At 53.5% G+C, this 14,789-nt stretch overlaps 2 protein-coding genes across 10 annotated transcripts; both read right to left on the bottom strand.

The window, feature by feature from the left end:
• Positions 1–144: 144 nt before the first annotated feature.
• Positions 145–7,163, bottom strand: SLC23A3 (solute carrier family 23 member 3). 5 transcript variants are annotated; one of them, XM_019445902.2, is made up of 12 exons: positions 6,513–7,089; positions 6,187–6,344; positions 5,930–6,027; positions 5,645–5,718; positions 5,257–5,438; positions 4,819–4,942; positions 4,548–4,662; positions 3,331–3,584; positions 2,652–2,757; positions 2,180–2,344; positions 1,088–1,183; positions 145–995 (listed from the first exon to the last, which is right to left on the bottom strand). In XM_019445902.2, exons 1-12 carry the CDS (start codon positions 6,690–6,692, stop codon positions 706–708), a joined length of 1,842 nt encoding a protein of 613 aa, XP_019301447.1. In that variant the 5' UTR covers positions 6,693–7,089; the 3' UTR covers positions 145–705. The 5 variants fall into 5 exon arrangements, with proteins under 5 accessions (XP_019301447.1, XP_019301451.1, XP_019301449.1 ...); XM_019445906.2 differs by lacking the exon at positions 3,331–3,584 and having other exon boundaries at positions 4,548–4,593; positions 4,819–4,911; positions 6,513–7,163; XM_019445904.2 differs by lacking the exon at positions 5,645–5,718 and having other exon boundaries at positions 5,253–5,301; positions 6,513–7,088.
• Positions 7,164–8,707: 1,544 nt separating this feature from the next.
• On the bottom strand, positions 8,708–14,711 carry CNPPD1 (cyclin Pas1/PHO80 domain containing 1). 5 transcript variants are annotated; one of them, XM_019445909.2, is made up of 9 exons: positions 14,693–14,711; positions 13,258–13,345; positions 12,669–12,777; positions 11,793–11,874; positions 11,506–11,626; positions 11,292–11,420; positions 10,631–10,692; positions 10,167–10,284; positions 8,708–9,940 (listed from the first exon to the last, which is right to left on the bottom strand). In XM_019445909.2, the coding sequence occupies exons 1-9, from the start codon at positions 14,701–14,703 to the stop codon at positions 9,395–9,397; spliced, it is 1,266 nt and encodes a 421-aa protein (XP_019301454.1). In that variant the 5' UTR covers positions 14,704–14,711; the 3' UTR covers positions 8,708–9,394. The 5 variants fall into 5 exon arrangements, with proteins under 5 accessions (XP_019301454.1, XP_019301455.1, XP_019301457.1 ...); XM_019445910.2 differs by lacking the exon at positions 14,693–14,711 and adding an exon at positions 14,291–14,678; XM_019445912.2 differs by lacking the exon at positions 14,693–14,711 and adding an exon at positions 14,330–14,678.
• Between the last annotated feature and the right edge of the window lie 78 nt (positions 14,712–14,789).

The following is a 14,789-nucleotide window of genomic DNA, read 5'->3' as shown; positions in this document are numbered from 1 at the left end:
CTGCATCTTCCATAAGGCCTTTGCCACGATCCACAATCAGAATTAACTGTTTCTTCTCTTTTGCTCCCATAGCATTGTTTTAATCTTTAATACAGACTGCCTTCTGGCTTGGATTTTAATTAATAATTACATAGGTCTTTTTTTTTTTTAATGTTTATTTATTTAGAGAGAGCACACAAGCAGGGGGAGAGGCAGAGAGAGAGAATCCCAAGCGGGCTCCACGCTCAGCACGGAGCCCTACACGGTGCCTGAGCCAAAGTCAAGAGTTGGACACTTATCCGACTGAGCCACCCAGGTGCCCCTACATAAGGCTTTTTAAATGGTAGGTACCTTAAGAAGGCAGGGACCCTGTGTTCTCCATATCTGTAGTTCCAAGACCTTGCACATGGGAGGCCCTCAATAAATATTTGTTAAGTGAATGCTGGGGTTCGACTATAGATAGTTCACATACAAAATCTCATTCATTCATTCATGGTCCACTAAACCATGGCCCCTGCCGGGAACAGTTAGGCCTAATTAAGAGAAGGAAAGGCAACACATCTATTGGGAAGTGAGACCTTTAGGTGGGTCCATTTCTCACACACACACACACACACACACACACACACCTTCTTCCTAGGAGAAATTAGAGCCTGTGAGCTGACTCTCACAGCAAGCTGGGAGATAGGGCTAAACTAACCAGGACAGGGGCAGGAGTCCTGGTAATCACTGGGACCTAAGTTCTCTGCTAGACTCAGGACACTGCTCCCCAAAGCCAAGCAACAAGTCTGCTGTCTCTCCTGGCTCACAGGCCCCTCCTTCCTCATTCCTAGGGTCTTCAGGCAGAGGGCAGAGGCAACGGAAGGGCTGGGGGATACAGGGAGACCAATTTTGGGTGGGGAAAGGAAGTTGGTACTCTTTAGCAGCCTTCTCCCTGGATTTCTGAGGCACCTGAGCCTCTTGGGTAGAGAAAGGAGATGGCAGCCCTTGACCTAGGCCTCGCTCAAGCCTTGTGCCTGCAAAAGAAAGGTTGGTCAGGCTATTGCCCCACCCAGGGAGTGATAACATCCGGGCTGCTCCCCAGTGCTGGGGCTTGGCCTCAGCTTACCAGGAATGGTGTTCTCTAAGAGGAAACCCAAGAGTCCTGCCAGGAAGATGGGCTCTGTGAGCAGCGAGCGCAGTAATACATCCAAGGGGCTCCAGCCTACAGAAAGTTGGGGCCAGGCAGGAGGGGAACTCTGATCCTATGCAAGGCCAATGGGTCATACTTCTAGACCTAAATCTAAGTCTTGGGCTAAGGACAGATCTTTTCCCATCTCCCCCACCTTTTACCCCTACTCTCTAGTTCCCCACCCAGGCCCTTCGCACAAGGTCCCTGCCTATCATCCTGTCTTCTGAGCATCCACATGCCCTCTGAATATGCTTTGGTAGTTCCAGGCTCTGGAAAACTTGGTATTAAAAGTCCCAACCTTACTTCCCACTTCTTATATTCTATGCTGTACCCTGGTTGTCTCAGCCTCAGTACTACTGACATTTTGGGCCAGATAATTCTTTGATGGAGGGGGGCTGTCCTGTGCATTGTAGGATATTTAGCATCATCCCTCTATCCACTAAATGCCAATAACAATCCCCTCTTCCGTTTGTAATGGCCAAAAATATCTCTGGATATTGTCAAATATTCCCTGTGGGGCAAAATCATCCTCAATTGAGTACCACTGCTAGTTGCTAAGCTCCACTAACTAATGTATTTGCTACTCCTCAGACATACCCTATGACCCTATTTCTATGTCCTTGTTTATGACGGTTCCCCCGCCAGAAATGACCTTCCTCCCACTAAATATGTTCAAATCTTACCATCCTTTAGACCAGCTCAGTGTTAACTTTTTCTGTAAAACTTACTTGGATCATCTTAAGCAGAAACCATTTCTCACTGCCAAGCACCCCAGCCAGCTCCTTATCTAAGCCTTTCCCTGTTACGTTCCTACACATGTCATCTCTTTTGTTAGACCGTAACATCTGGAGGCCCCTTTATATCCGAAGGGGCTAGACTGGTGCTCAATAAATATTTGCTAAACGAATGGGTGAACTATTTACACCAAATCACAGAAAAGGGTGTGGGACCTGGAGTCTAGAGAGCCTCCAGCCTCCAGCCCTTGCTTTCCCAGTACTGTCCAACTCCTCTTCCCATCCCCACCCCCACCTGTGCTCAGCACAGGGGCTTCCTGAAGCCATCTCGGAAGCAGCAGGGCCATGAAGACGGAGAAGCCAACAATGAAGACGTTCCGCCCAGAGTCAATGTCAGCCAGGTGGAAGCTGGAGAATCCAGTAGACAGAACCACGGCCTGGGTCACCCCAAGCACCCCACCTGTCTCGTAGGGAAGTAATCAAAGGGGTTGGGAAGGGCTGGCAAGGAGAGAGTATTGCAGGGTGGGGCAGGTTGTGATGGAGAGAGACAACCAAAGGCTCATTTTCCCATTATGTCGGAAGCCCAGTCAAGAGGCCAAGATGTTGGGCTGAGAAAATGAGGGCAGCTGACCCACAGCTGACACCCCGTAGGTCAGGGGTGCTGTTCAGAAAGAGAGGGGGCCAGCCACAAGCAACCAGTTGGCCATCCTGGGGTGGGGGTGGGGGGGTACTGGTTCAATGCCAGTCCTGCTGATACATCCACTCACCAAGTACAGGCAGCGGGATGGTGGTGAGGAGTTGGGCCAGCCTCGGGGAGAGCCCAAGCCCCACGCAGAGCAGTCCCACCAGATGGGCCACTCGCCGAGATCCAGCCTATGCGAAGCAGAGATGCTAGAAAACACAGCCACCTCCTTGATCGCCTCTTCAAGAGTTTTGCCTGGCTGGCCCCTTCTCATCATTTGGATCTCAACTCAAATGTGATCCTTCCGAGAAGCACTCTACTTAAAGGACACTCCTTTTCTCAACCACTATCCCCCTACTACCCTGCTTCATTTTCTTTTTCTTTTTTTTTTTTAAGAGTTTATTTTCAATTTTTACCTGCTTTGTTTTCTTGATAGCACTTAACACTCTGTACCTATCTTACTTTTTTTTTTTTTTAATTGTCTGCCTCTCCCTCTCTGAAGTGCCCAAGAGAGCAAGGACTTTGTGTGACTTGATCTCACCAGACGCCCCAGCAAGGGTACCGTGTCGGAGGTATGGGAGTTTAATAGTGACTTAGTGTCTTCCTCACGGTCCTAGCCGTTACCACTTCTAGGCACCTCCCTAAATGAGATCATTGAGGTGGCGTGCCTGGCGGAATGCTGGACACAGATGGCAACCGGTCAGCGTGAGTTCCCTTCCCTCTCGTGTACTTCCACTCCCCTGCCCCCACCCCTGTCCACATACCTGGATAAGACTCACTGTGCCCACGTTGGGGAAGCTGGATGCAGTGCCCAGAGGGCTCCCCAACAGCCCGGCCAGCACACTGCCCAGACCCTCCAGGCTCAGCCCTCGATTGCAGGCATGTGGAGGTGGGGAAGGCAATTGCAGGAGCCGGCCACACAGGGCATAGCAGCCCAGGGAGCTGGTGGAGGCTGCCAAAGCCATGGAGATGCCTGCAGCCACAGCCCTGGGTGTCAGCAAGGGCCAGTCCCACTCACCTGGGGAGGGAGAAAAAGCCACCTTGGGGCCAGACTCAAGTCTGGAGCATCCCCCTGCTTCCAAAGGCCTGCACCACAAGAATCCTCGAGACCCCATTGTCTTTGAAGATAATGTCTTCTGACAGAACCAACAAACTCAGGATAAGGACTCTATCCCTTTATCATGGTCTACAAGGCTTCATCTTCCACCACACTCTGCCCTACTCTCTTTACTCCAGATAACACTGGACTTGTTTCAGGCCCTTGTCCTTGCTGTGTTGCTGGCTACCACAGGGCCTTTGCACATGCTGCTCTCCCCACCTAGAATGCTCTTCTCCCTCGCCTTCACCTTGTTAGCACCTCCTCACCTCTCACATCTCAGCTCAAAGATTACTTTCTCAAGAACAGTTTTCCTGATCTCTCTGGTAAAGTCAGATTCTCCGTTATAAGCTGTCATTACACAATGCATCTCCCCGTTGTTACACTTACCACATGTAATTTTCAATTTACTTGGGTGACTGTTTAATTAGTATCTGCATTCCCTAGCAGATGTAACCTTCCTGAGTATAGGTACTGCGTCTGTCATATTTAACACCACGTCCCCTATCACATGCCCAGCACATAATCAGCACTCAACAGACCTCTATTAAGTTGACGAATGAACAACTTTTGTACACAATGCCTCAAAAGCAAACTTCATATGTAGGGCCACCAACTCCAATGCTTGTGAGGGTAGGTAGCATAAGTGTGTAAATCGGATGAGGATTATTAACAGGGAGTGATGGGCTTGCAGATGTCTCTTAACACTAAATAAAACTCCTGTGGTGAGGGGCTGGTATTGCCCTTCGGACTGGCAATTTCTCCCCCCTGGGTGTTTTGAGAAAGCACAGGATTTAACTCAGAAATGAAATTCGCTAAATCTTGAATTCAAAGAAATAGACCTTTGATTTGAGTAAGAGGCTGAAGGATGAAGAGCAGACCTACCTGGGTGAGGCAGCCAAATCCATGGTGCCTTGGGGGAGGCAGACAGCTCCGGGGGGATGAAGCTCAGCCCCAGAAGGGCAGAGATGATCCACACACAGGCCACTGGTATCAGCACCTGAGGGGCGAGATTGAGACCGGAAAGAACCTCTCCCCCAGAACCTTCCGAGCCAGCCTTCGAGGGGTAGACAGAAACCAAAAAGGTAGCGGGCCAATCAAGCATTCCATGCCAGCCCTTCTCACATCAACTCGCCCTGCCCAGACCCCAACATACCGAGAGGAGCCGGAAGACAGGAATGTGAGTGTGAGGCGAGGAGGCTGAAGCTGGCCTCCAGGGGCACCGAGGTAACTGGCAGGAGCCCAGGTGCTGAGAACAGATCACCATGACCAGGATAAGCCTAGGGGAGAGAAAGAGCTTTAGGAGCAAAAGGAAGCAGGCATCCTGAGGGGGGTAAGGGAGGTAGAGGAGGGGCAGAATTCCCTAACAGGGATCCCAGAGAAGAGAAGGAGGAGGACACCTTGGAGGGGCAGCAGGGCACGGTGTAAAAGCCAGGGAGACCACATGAACCCAGCAAAAGTCCTGGATTCCAAATCCACAAAGCATTGTCCCTGCTCAGATGGCTGCTGAATCGGGTAGGGCCAGCTGCTCTGCCCTCCCCCAGTCCCGCACAGCCCACTGGTCACCACCCCATGCCCCTCAGGACTTACGTACAGCAAGGCCAGTCCCCAGTGGGTAGAGCAGAAAAGGGACACCTCCCTGTGGGCAGAGAACCCTGCCACCACCAGGCTGGGGGCCAGCACCAGGGGCCCACAGTGGGAGAACAAATGGCCGGGACTCCCCAACAGCCCCAGCGTGCCCTGCAGCACCCCGGATACCACCACAGCCCCGGACACCTGGAGAAGCCAAGAAAAAGACAAAGAGGATGCATTCTGCTCCATCAAGTTGACCTCAGTCTGGACTTCTCAACTAATCCCAGGGGGTGGGTCTCTGTCCCAACTCCTTCCCCCAGATCATCTCAGGCCCCAGCAAATGGAAACAGGAAACTCCTCCATCCCGGCACCACCTTCAGCCCTCCTGCTCGCCATCCCCAGGCACTCACCTCTCGGAGAGAAGTGTTCCGGAGCGCCAGGCCGTGGCAGCCAGGCCCCCCACACAGGCGCAGCACAAGGGAGGCTGGGGAAAGTTGGGGGCGTGGAGAGGAGAGAGGTAAGTGGGACAGAGCCCCATTGTTCTACAGTCCTTGCTGGTCCGGGGCACAGCTCCAAGACCCCATAGCCTAGCAGTTCCCACCACTGCCCACTCTCAATCCTGTGCCCGCCCAGGTCTGGAGGCTCAGACTGGCACTCCACTCCACCCTCACCCTGTGCCCTTGCTCTGTGCTCACAGTTTCCAGGTGTCCGGATGGCCAGAGGTAGCTTCTGGCTGGTCAGCACCAGAGCAGGGACGAGGAACTCTAAGGACGGAGCCTGGACAAGAGGCAGCCTGTAGGAATAGCAGCCCTGGCTACTAGAGACAAGTGGCAGCCAAAAGGACTCCTCAGGCCACTCCTACACACACACACACACACACACACACACACACACACACACACACACACGCTTGCAGGAACCCGCCCCATTCTCTCCAGGGAGTCCCCCTCACCTGCTGCCTATCCAAATTTGCAGGGTGGTAGACACACCACACGAAAAGAGGCTGGAGGCCAGGAGTTGGGCAGGGGAATATGAGAGCTCTCCTTGGGGGAGATTTTGAAGCAGGAGCAAGTGGGAGACACAGAGCAGAGAAGCCAGCACCAAGATATGCTGCAGGAGAAGAAATGGGAAGGAGAGTCTTCAGAAACAGGTGGAAATGCCTGTTTCCTGAGGGTTTCTCATGCCACGCCTACTCTCCCCTCCCCCCCTCCCCCCCCCCCCCCCCGCCCCGCCATCACCCCTTCAGCTAGGACTAACTCCTACACCTCTGCCTCCTACCTGCAGAGCCAGAAGACAGCTGAGGCCCCAGGGAGGAGGCCCACACTGAGAGGCCCAAGGGTGAGAGGAGGGATTTTGGACAGCAGGCTGCGGTGGGAGTGGTGGTGGCGGCAGTGTGGCCAGGGCATCCTGGGGGCCCATAGACTGGAGTTGGACGGGATGGGGGTGTGATCGGCTCATGCTGACTGCCTTTCTTCTTGTCTTGGCTGCCCTGGGCCAGAGTTAAGTAGAGAGAGTAAGAGGTCGGAGTTTGGAGGAAGTTAGCTGCCTGGAGTGGGGAGGGGGTGGAGGCATCAGTGAAGCGGAGCGAAGGGATGAGGGATTTGGGGCAGGACAGGCCCTTTCACCTTTGCCCAGCTCTTGTGCAAATTCCATCACCCATTAACTGGGGAGCCACGTTCTGGACCCCTCCCCCGCAAGAAACTCCCATGCAGATCCCCTGTTTCATGCTTTGGAAAGTAGGATAGGAGAGGTGGGGAGGAGACTTAAAAAATATCCTGGGGAGGTTTTAGTGTTCCCTCCTCACCACCAGCATTTGAAACGATCATGGTTACACCAGTTCTCAACCCTTTCAGGGTCAAGCCCCCAGGATTACCTGAGAAGGAAATGCATGGGTAATGTCCCTACATCATGCATGGCAAAAGTGACCACAACTCTATATAATTTTCTCACTGTAACAGAAAGGAGAAATAAAGGTAGGTGATAATAAAAAGTATTTTGTGGGGCGCCTGGGTGGCTCAGTCGGCTGAGTGTCCGACTTCGGCTCAGGTCATGATCTCGTGGTTCGTGAGTTTGAGCCCCGCATCGGGCTCTGGTGCTGAGAGCTCGGAGCTTGGAGCCTGCTTCAGATTCTGTGTCCCCCTTTCTCTCTGTCCCACCCCTGCTTGTGCTCTGTCTCTATCTTTCAAAAATGAATAAACATAGGGGCGCCTGGGTGGCTCAGTCGGTTAAGCGTCCGACTTCGGCTCAGGTCATGATCTCACGGTCCGTGAGTTCGAGCTCCACGTCGGGCTCTGTGCTGACAGCTCAGAGCCTGGAGCCTATTTCCGATTCTGTGTCTCCCTCTCTCTCTGACCCTCCCCTGTTCATGCTCTGTCCCTCTCTGTCTCACAAATAAATAAACATTAAAAAAAAATGTAAAAAAATGAATAAACATATAAATAAATAAATAAATAAATAAATAAATAAATAAATAAAGTATTTCATATGTGAAACTTGGGCCCAACTAAAGGAGAAGACAATGTCATCCACTGCCTACCCCATATAGAGAATAACCATGGATGTGGTAACTACAACATCAACGGATACTAGTGCTTTCCTGGCGACTCATGTATCACAAGCAGTGTTGCCATTGGTGACCTGATGTTCCAAAGTAGTGAACAAGTTCTTGGCCAAGTGCAGAACAAAGCAAAGTCCAGTTTTAATTTACACGTAGGTACGTTCCTGGCAAACTTTGAGTCTTTTCCAAAATGTAGGAAAACGATTTCGTGTTTACATGTTAAAAATAGTTCTATGCTCAGATAAACAGGCTTTTCGTATACATGATGTCCAGCAGGGCATTCGAAAGTTATCTTGGGAACTCTTCATAAGGGAGGGGTCTCAAGCATTCCAGGATGCCTAGCATCTGGACCACACCAGCTAAATGCCAGTATCATCCCTTCAATTTTTTGCTGCAATCAAAAAATGCCCCATAAGTTTCCAGACTGCCCCCTAGGGGACAGTACTACCTGTGTTGTGGATCCTCTTAAGAAGGAGTCCCACCCAAATACTCTCAGTCCAGGTGCCAGAACAGTTCACTTTCTTCCAGTGATAACCCAGCTTTAGACTTAACACCAACTACCACCATGTGTCAGACCAGACTGGAAGTCAGGACACTCGCCCTGGCTTCTCGGGATCCACAAGGATGGAGCTCACCCAGAACTTGTGACAGGGCCAACCTCAGGCATGATAGAGTCACCATCTGTGACCCAGAGCACCCAAGTCAAAGCAGTGCTACAGGCCCCTGAGTGCTGGGAGCAGGGATGAGTGTAAGTTTGAGATGGAATCCTGTAACCATCAAACAACAGGGAAGTTCTAAAATGGGGCTCAGAGCAAATGAGTTGCCAGATGATGGGCTCAGGAAGTAGAAAAGCTTAGAATCTAGATATGGGGAGGAAATTCTTCAAGGGCTGCCGCGGAAGAAAGAATCCCAGCCATGCAACTGAAACTGTTTATTGAAACCTCAGTTCTACAAAAGCGTGAAAAACCCAAATACAAAGCAGTGGCCAGAGAGGCCTGTGAAGAGAACACCCAGGAGAAGAACTGGAAGAGAGGGAAGCCCAGGAGCAGGGTACTAAGAAGAGGTTGGAAAGGGCAGGGCTGAAGGCGGCAGCAGTCCCTGGCTCCTTTAGGCTACACCCAAGGGATGGGGTGTGGAGAGGGTTTCCCACCTGACCCCGCCTTCCCTCGGCAGATCCCACCTTGGCCCTATCAGTCCCTCGCTCTCCTGCTTCAGGGACATCACTCAGGCCCCCAATCAACATTTCCTCCCTCCCTCACCCCATTTTTCCCCTTCCATCATAGGGAACTCAAAAGCAAAAGTCTAGAACCCAGGGAGGTGGAGAGACAGGGGCTTCTCCTCTGTCTGGCTGTGATGTGGCCCTGGTCACCAAGCTGGAGCTTTCCCTGGTACCATCGCTGCTCTGGCCAAGCAGCCAGCCACTGAGGTCTAGGAGAGTGAGTGACCTTCAGTCCTTCTACCCCACAACCCCTTAAGCTCCATTACCTAGGAGGACGGGGACCAGCCAAGGACCCAGAGAGGTAGAGAGGATCTAAATCAAGCTTTCCCCCTCTAGGTTCTCAGGGATTCCCAAATCCTCTTAATGCATTTGTTGAATGCCTGCCTAGCCCGGGAAAATGAAAGACTTGAGACGGGCTAGCTCCATGACACTGAAAAGGGAACACTGCTGGGGCGGGGGGAGCAGGGGGGGCATTGGACTCCAGAGCCAGGGTGGAGCCAGGCCACGGGAGTGGTACCCAGGGCTGGGAGACCCAGTGGAGACAGTATGGTTGGAGTGATGGCAGGCGTGGCAGCTTGGGGAGTCTCTCTGGAGCTTCTGGCAAAGGGGACAGTTATGGAAAAGAGTGGGAGGGGCAGGAGGGTCTGGGGGAGGCAATGGTGGAGGAGTCAGTGAAGCCAGAAGACTGCCCCAGAGTGAACGCAGCCCTGTGTCACCATCCAGGCAGCTGGAGACGTTAACAGGACATGGCAGGCACTGTGGCACGGGAGAAGGTATGCAGGGTTCCAAGAGGCACCTGGAGGCCAGTCCAAGGTCCGGGGGGCCGGGCGAGGGGCTGCAGGGCAGCCCCAAGGACTGGTGAATTACAGCCAGTGACGCCACAGCCAAGGCCACACTGCTCACATATGCCATAGCTAACAGGCAAGACAGCTGCGGGAGCGAAGATAAGAAAAGTCAGTGCCCAAATACCCTTCCCCCAAAACCTGCTTCTGACTGCCTTCAACACATCCATCCCTTGTCTGGAAACTTGTGCTCAAGTCAGAGCTCTCTGTCGCCATCTACTCTCAAACCCCATCTCCTGAGACTCGCAGCATTTGCTCACCCCACCTTACACACCAGCCCAGTTAAGGCCCCTATCTTTCCCAACCCTCCTCACCTTTGCCAGCCGCTGGCAGAGGGAGCCCAGGGCCAACTGCCAGGCCGGCTGCTCCAGCAGCACACACAGGTCTGTGTAGGTGTACCAGCCCCGCCGCCGTCCCTGCTGCTCAGCCACGCTGTTGGAAGGGGAGAGAGACAGAGGACACCTTCAACACTCCTGCTGCTGGCCCAGTGGCACCCTCACTCCCCTGGGGACCCACACTGGGGAACCTGTTATACACACAGGTTCCTAAACTACCTGTTGGTCCAGAAACGGAGAGCGAGCCCAAGATCTGTGTTTTAAATAAGGTTCTACCACCCTTCCAAAGAAGATTACAAAGAGGGCAGATAGGTTTAGGAACAATTACCTTGGGAGATTCGCCTTGTCGTCTCCTCCCTCCCCCCAGTTACACCCTAACCCTAACGGTTTAGATCTAAGCCCCCAAATTCCATAAGCCCCTCTTCCCAACTCCTAGAACCTACCAGCTCTCCAGCCAGCTCAGCACCTCAAAGATCTCCCGAGGGTCAGTGTAAAGACGCCAATCCTATGGGTAAGAAGAGAAGGGCACCAGGCCAAGTTCAGATAGGAGCCACAGCCATTTAATAACCAACCAAGACCACGGCAGCAGCTACAACCGCCACTACGGCAGACACTTTTCTTGGCACTTACTACGTGCCAGATACTGTTCCAGGAGCTTTTATATATTAACTCATTTGATACCACATTATCTGGTTTCACATTATACCCTCAGTTAAGGGCAAAGAAAGAAAATAATCCTAAGAACGGTCCACACTCATAGGGAGCTCACAGTCATGAGGCAGAGAAACTCTGGAAGCAAATAATCAGAACCCAGTGAGATAAGCTCTGACTCAGAGTGTAACATGTTGGGCTTGAAGGAATTAGGGAATGGTGTGGGGCGGGGGGGGGGCGGGGGGGGGGGTTCCATTTCTGGCCTCACCATGCCAGGAACCTCCAAAGGCTGTGGTTGGTCCAGAAAGGCTGGGAAGGGAAGACACTAATAAGGAAAGACACGAGGAGAAGAGGCAAAAAGAAACTACAGAATGCTGACTGAGAAAAGCAAAGGATGAAGGGAACATGACAAGCGGTCAAAGAAACAAAGTGAGAAATAGAACAGCTACTCACCATGGCATTCAGGAAGCCCCTCTCCAGGGCATTGAGAGTGGGCACGGCCACACCCCCTGCAGCTCCCCATTCATCATTGAAGACCTCCTCCTCCTCCCCTTCATCATAGAGGTACTTACTGGCCACCATCTGCAGGGCAGCCAGAGGTGGTATCAGAAGCGCTCACACCCGGCTCCTGGGTCACCAGGACCCAGAAGGGGAGGGGGCGTCTTACCATGGAGATCAGGAACAAGTCAGAGGACGACACGTGCTGTAGGTAGTCTGGGTTTCGATGGCGGAGCCGTTCAATGTACACCAGAGCGAGCATCATAGCACACGGGGAGATGCACGCCTCCCTGGGGGGCAGGAAGGATCAGTAATTAACCCCCAGGGTCTTTCAGCACTTATAACTCTTATGATGCTCATCCCTGTGTCTTTATACCTTCTCTTTAGAGACAACCATTTCCCCCTTTCTCTAGGGCCCAAATACTACCGCCCTGTCCCCCTCAATTCCAAGCTCACCGGGACACATGAGCTACGTATTTCTTCTGGAGCCGGCGAATAGGGCTGGGGGCTGCCTTCTGGAGCAGTTCCACAGCAATGTCTGCAGAAGGCAAAGGGAAGGCAGAGTAAGCAAACAACTCCTCCCTTGCCACCACCACCCCCAACTCCCCCATGCACCCCCATCCCCAGTGCTATCAGCAGAAGACCCAGATCTGTATTATCTGAAGCCTTGGGGACAGAACCACAGTCACAAAATGTATCAAATTCTCCCACGTTGAGACAAAAAAACCCATTCTACATTTGGATTTCAGCTCCTTTCAACAGGAAGGCTTATTTCCCTGTCACCCGAAATTATCTAGATTTGTCTTTCACCTTGCTCATTTGAGAAAATAAACGTGCCTTGTGAATTTGGGATACATATGATGTGTTTCTCGTATACAAATCAACAGTGGGGGCGCCTGGGTGGCTCAGTTAAGCATCCAGACTCTTGAGTTTAGCTCAGGCTCATGATCTTACAGTTAGTGAGGTGGAGCCCCCTGTCAGGTTCTGAGCTGACAGCGAGGAGCCTGCTTGGAATTCTCTCTCTCTCTCTCTCTCTCTCTCTCTCTCTCTCTCTGTCGCTGTCTTACCCCCGGCCTACACACACGCACTCTAACACCCCCCCTCAAAATAAATAACTTAAAAAAAAAAGAGTGGCACAGATCTGTAAGATAGCAATGTTTTTTTACTCACTCAGGCTACAAAAATGTGGAATGGAAACCCAGTCCTTACACCAGACGTCGATAAGTTAGCTATGAAAAGACGGTGTAGCTCATGGGGTACACCGAGTTATTTTGGTGACTGCTGACAACCCCATTTTCATGCTTCTTACTTGCCCAGGTACAAAACACTAACCTGCCACGGGGCTGGAGAGTTCCTCCAAGCTGCAGTCAGCTTCCCAGTCCCAGCCATAGTAGAGTCTCCTTCGGATCCGGGCGCTGAGCTTCTGGTGTCCAGGGAGGAACTGAAACGGCAGGTGGTGGAGGGTGAAAGGCAGGGAAGGCTACGATGGAGATCCTGGCTCCAGGCTGGGAGTGGGGTGCGGGGCGGCAGGTTCACCTCACTGCTGGTGGGACCCATGCCCCACCCAGCCCCGTTCTCTAGATTATTTGCCAATGGTAGTTTATCTACACTGAGCGTGGGGGTGGGGGTGGGGGTGGGGGTGGGGGCGGAGGAGGAATCCTCCACCACTGACTACTCCCCAGCAGAGGTTCTCGGAGAAGGTCCCGGGCGGCCACCCCTACCTCCAGTCCCCTACCCCGCGACTCTCCCTCAGGGCCCAAGGAGCCGGGGCCTCGAGTAGTCAAAGATCGAGTGGCTGCCGCCCGGCTTCCGCACCAAGCCGTCAGGCGAGTTCGCGGCGCCGCCCGGGCCGCGAGAGGAGCGCCGGGGATCCCGAGCTCAAGCACAGGAAGGCCAGGGAGGGGGCGGGCCGCGCTCTCACCGAGAAGTCCTGGAAGCCCGTGAGGGAGAAGGTGCCTTCTTCGTCCAGCAGGAGCCCGGCCAAGTCCATCGCGCCGCCACCTGCCGCCCTGAGAAAGTGGAAGGGAGCGAATGGTAAGGGAGCCGCGGAGCCCTCGCCTGAGCACCGTCCTCCCCCGCGCGGACGGCCGCCTTCGCCAGCGCAGCCCCCTGTCCTCGCGCCGGCGGCAGCAGGCGGGGCCGGGTTGGCGGGCGCCTCTTCCTGTTCCGCCCCGGGCGGGGCTCGGGGCTCCGGGCTCCGGGCTCCGCGATCCGGGCTCCGGGTGTGGGCCTCGGAGGCCAGGGCGCTCACCTCACCCAGTGGAGAGGAGACCCGGCTGCGAAGCGCGTGTTGTGCCTCTGTCCCGCGTTTAGTAGCCGCAGGGGTGTCGCCGGCGAGTCAGCGCGCGGCACTTCCTGCCGCCCGAGGGGCCCAGCCGCCAGCCCCAACAGCCACGGAGGAGCCAAGCTCGCAATCCTGGTCGCCCTGAGCCCGGGCGAGTCCCAGAACTAAGCCCCAGCGTGCCCTTGTCTGGGTGGGTAATGGGGACAATTCCCCGGGGACCACGCCACACTGAAGATGAACGAGCCCGGCTGACCTTTTCGTATCAATGTGGATGTTAATATGAGTAGAACAAAGATGCAGGACGAGTCGCTCCCAAATATGTTTTTAAAAGATACGCACATAGAACAATATACATGTATAAAATGCGTCGGAAAAAACGCAGAAGAAACAACAGTGGGTACACTGTGGAAACGTGGCAGGGAAACTTACTTTTTGCTGTATACCTTACTTTCGGTAGCTTGAACTCTAAACCTAATTACGTATTTTGTAGGGTCACTGCAGAAATTAAATGGTCACAAAGAAATACAAAGCGCCTAGTACGCTGTAAGCCTCAGTAAATGGAATTAATCCCCCCCCCCCAAGAGTCAACAGCTAAACAGGATTCTATTTTTAAACCCGCGACCCCAATCTCCCGTTTGAGCAAGGGAATGGAAAAAGCTCCGATACGTGCCGGCAGTAAAGTTTACGTTTGGGGAGGAAACAACTTTACTGAGTAAGTGAAGCTGTTTTCGAGTCAGTCGAGTCACGCGCTGGTGTTTGTTTATCCCCGAGAGGAGGGAACTGGGAGGACCAGTAAGTCAAGGACTGACTAATGGGACAGCCGCCGCCCTTCCCGTGCTGAAGCAGATCCTACTCCGGACACTGGGCATTTGGCAGCCCACTTCCTGCCCCTTCGGCCCGCATCACACTGGGAAAACCGGGCCAGCACGGGTCTCCCTAGCCGCCCTGCCTACACAGGCAGAGGAAGACGGCTGGAGTGCGAAGACACGGATACACAGTCCTTCGGTCCCGTGGAGCCGGACAGCGCACAGTCACGACCCGAGATCACGACTCCAGCAACCACAATACGAACCTGCGCAGCATAGGAGCCCTGGCAGCCGCCTGTGCGCAGGCGCGGGCCGCCCTATCCCGGCGGTTGGGGTGCGTCACGTGACGGGCTCGTCTTTCCT

This window comes from Panthera pardus, unplaced genomic scaffold (assembly GCF_024362965.1).
Source record: "Panthera pardus isolate Hobbes unplaced genomic scaffold, ASM2436296v1 HiC_scaffold_10, whole genome shotgun sequence".
NCBI classification, from domain to species: domain Eukaryota; kingdom Metazoa; phylum Chordata; class Mammalia; order Carnivora; family Felidae; genus Panthera; species Panthera pardus.
This window is presented reverse-complemented; position numbering and strand designations above follow the sequence as displayed.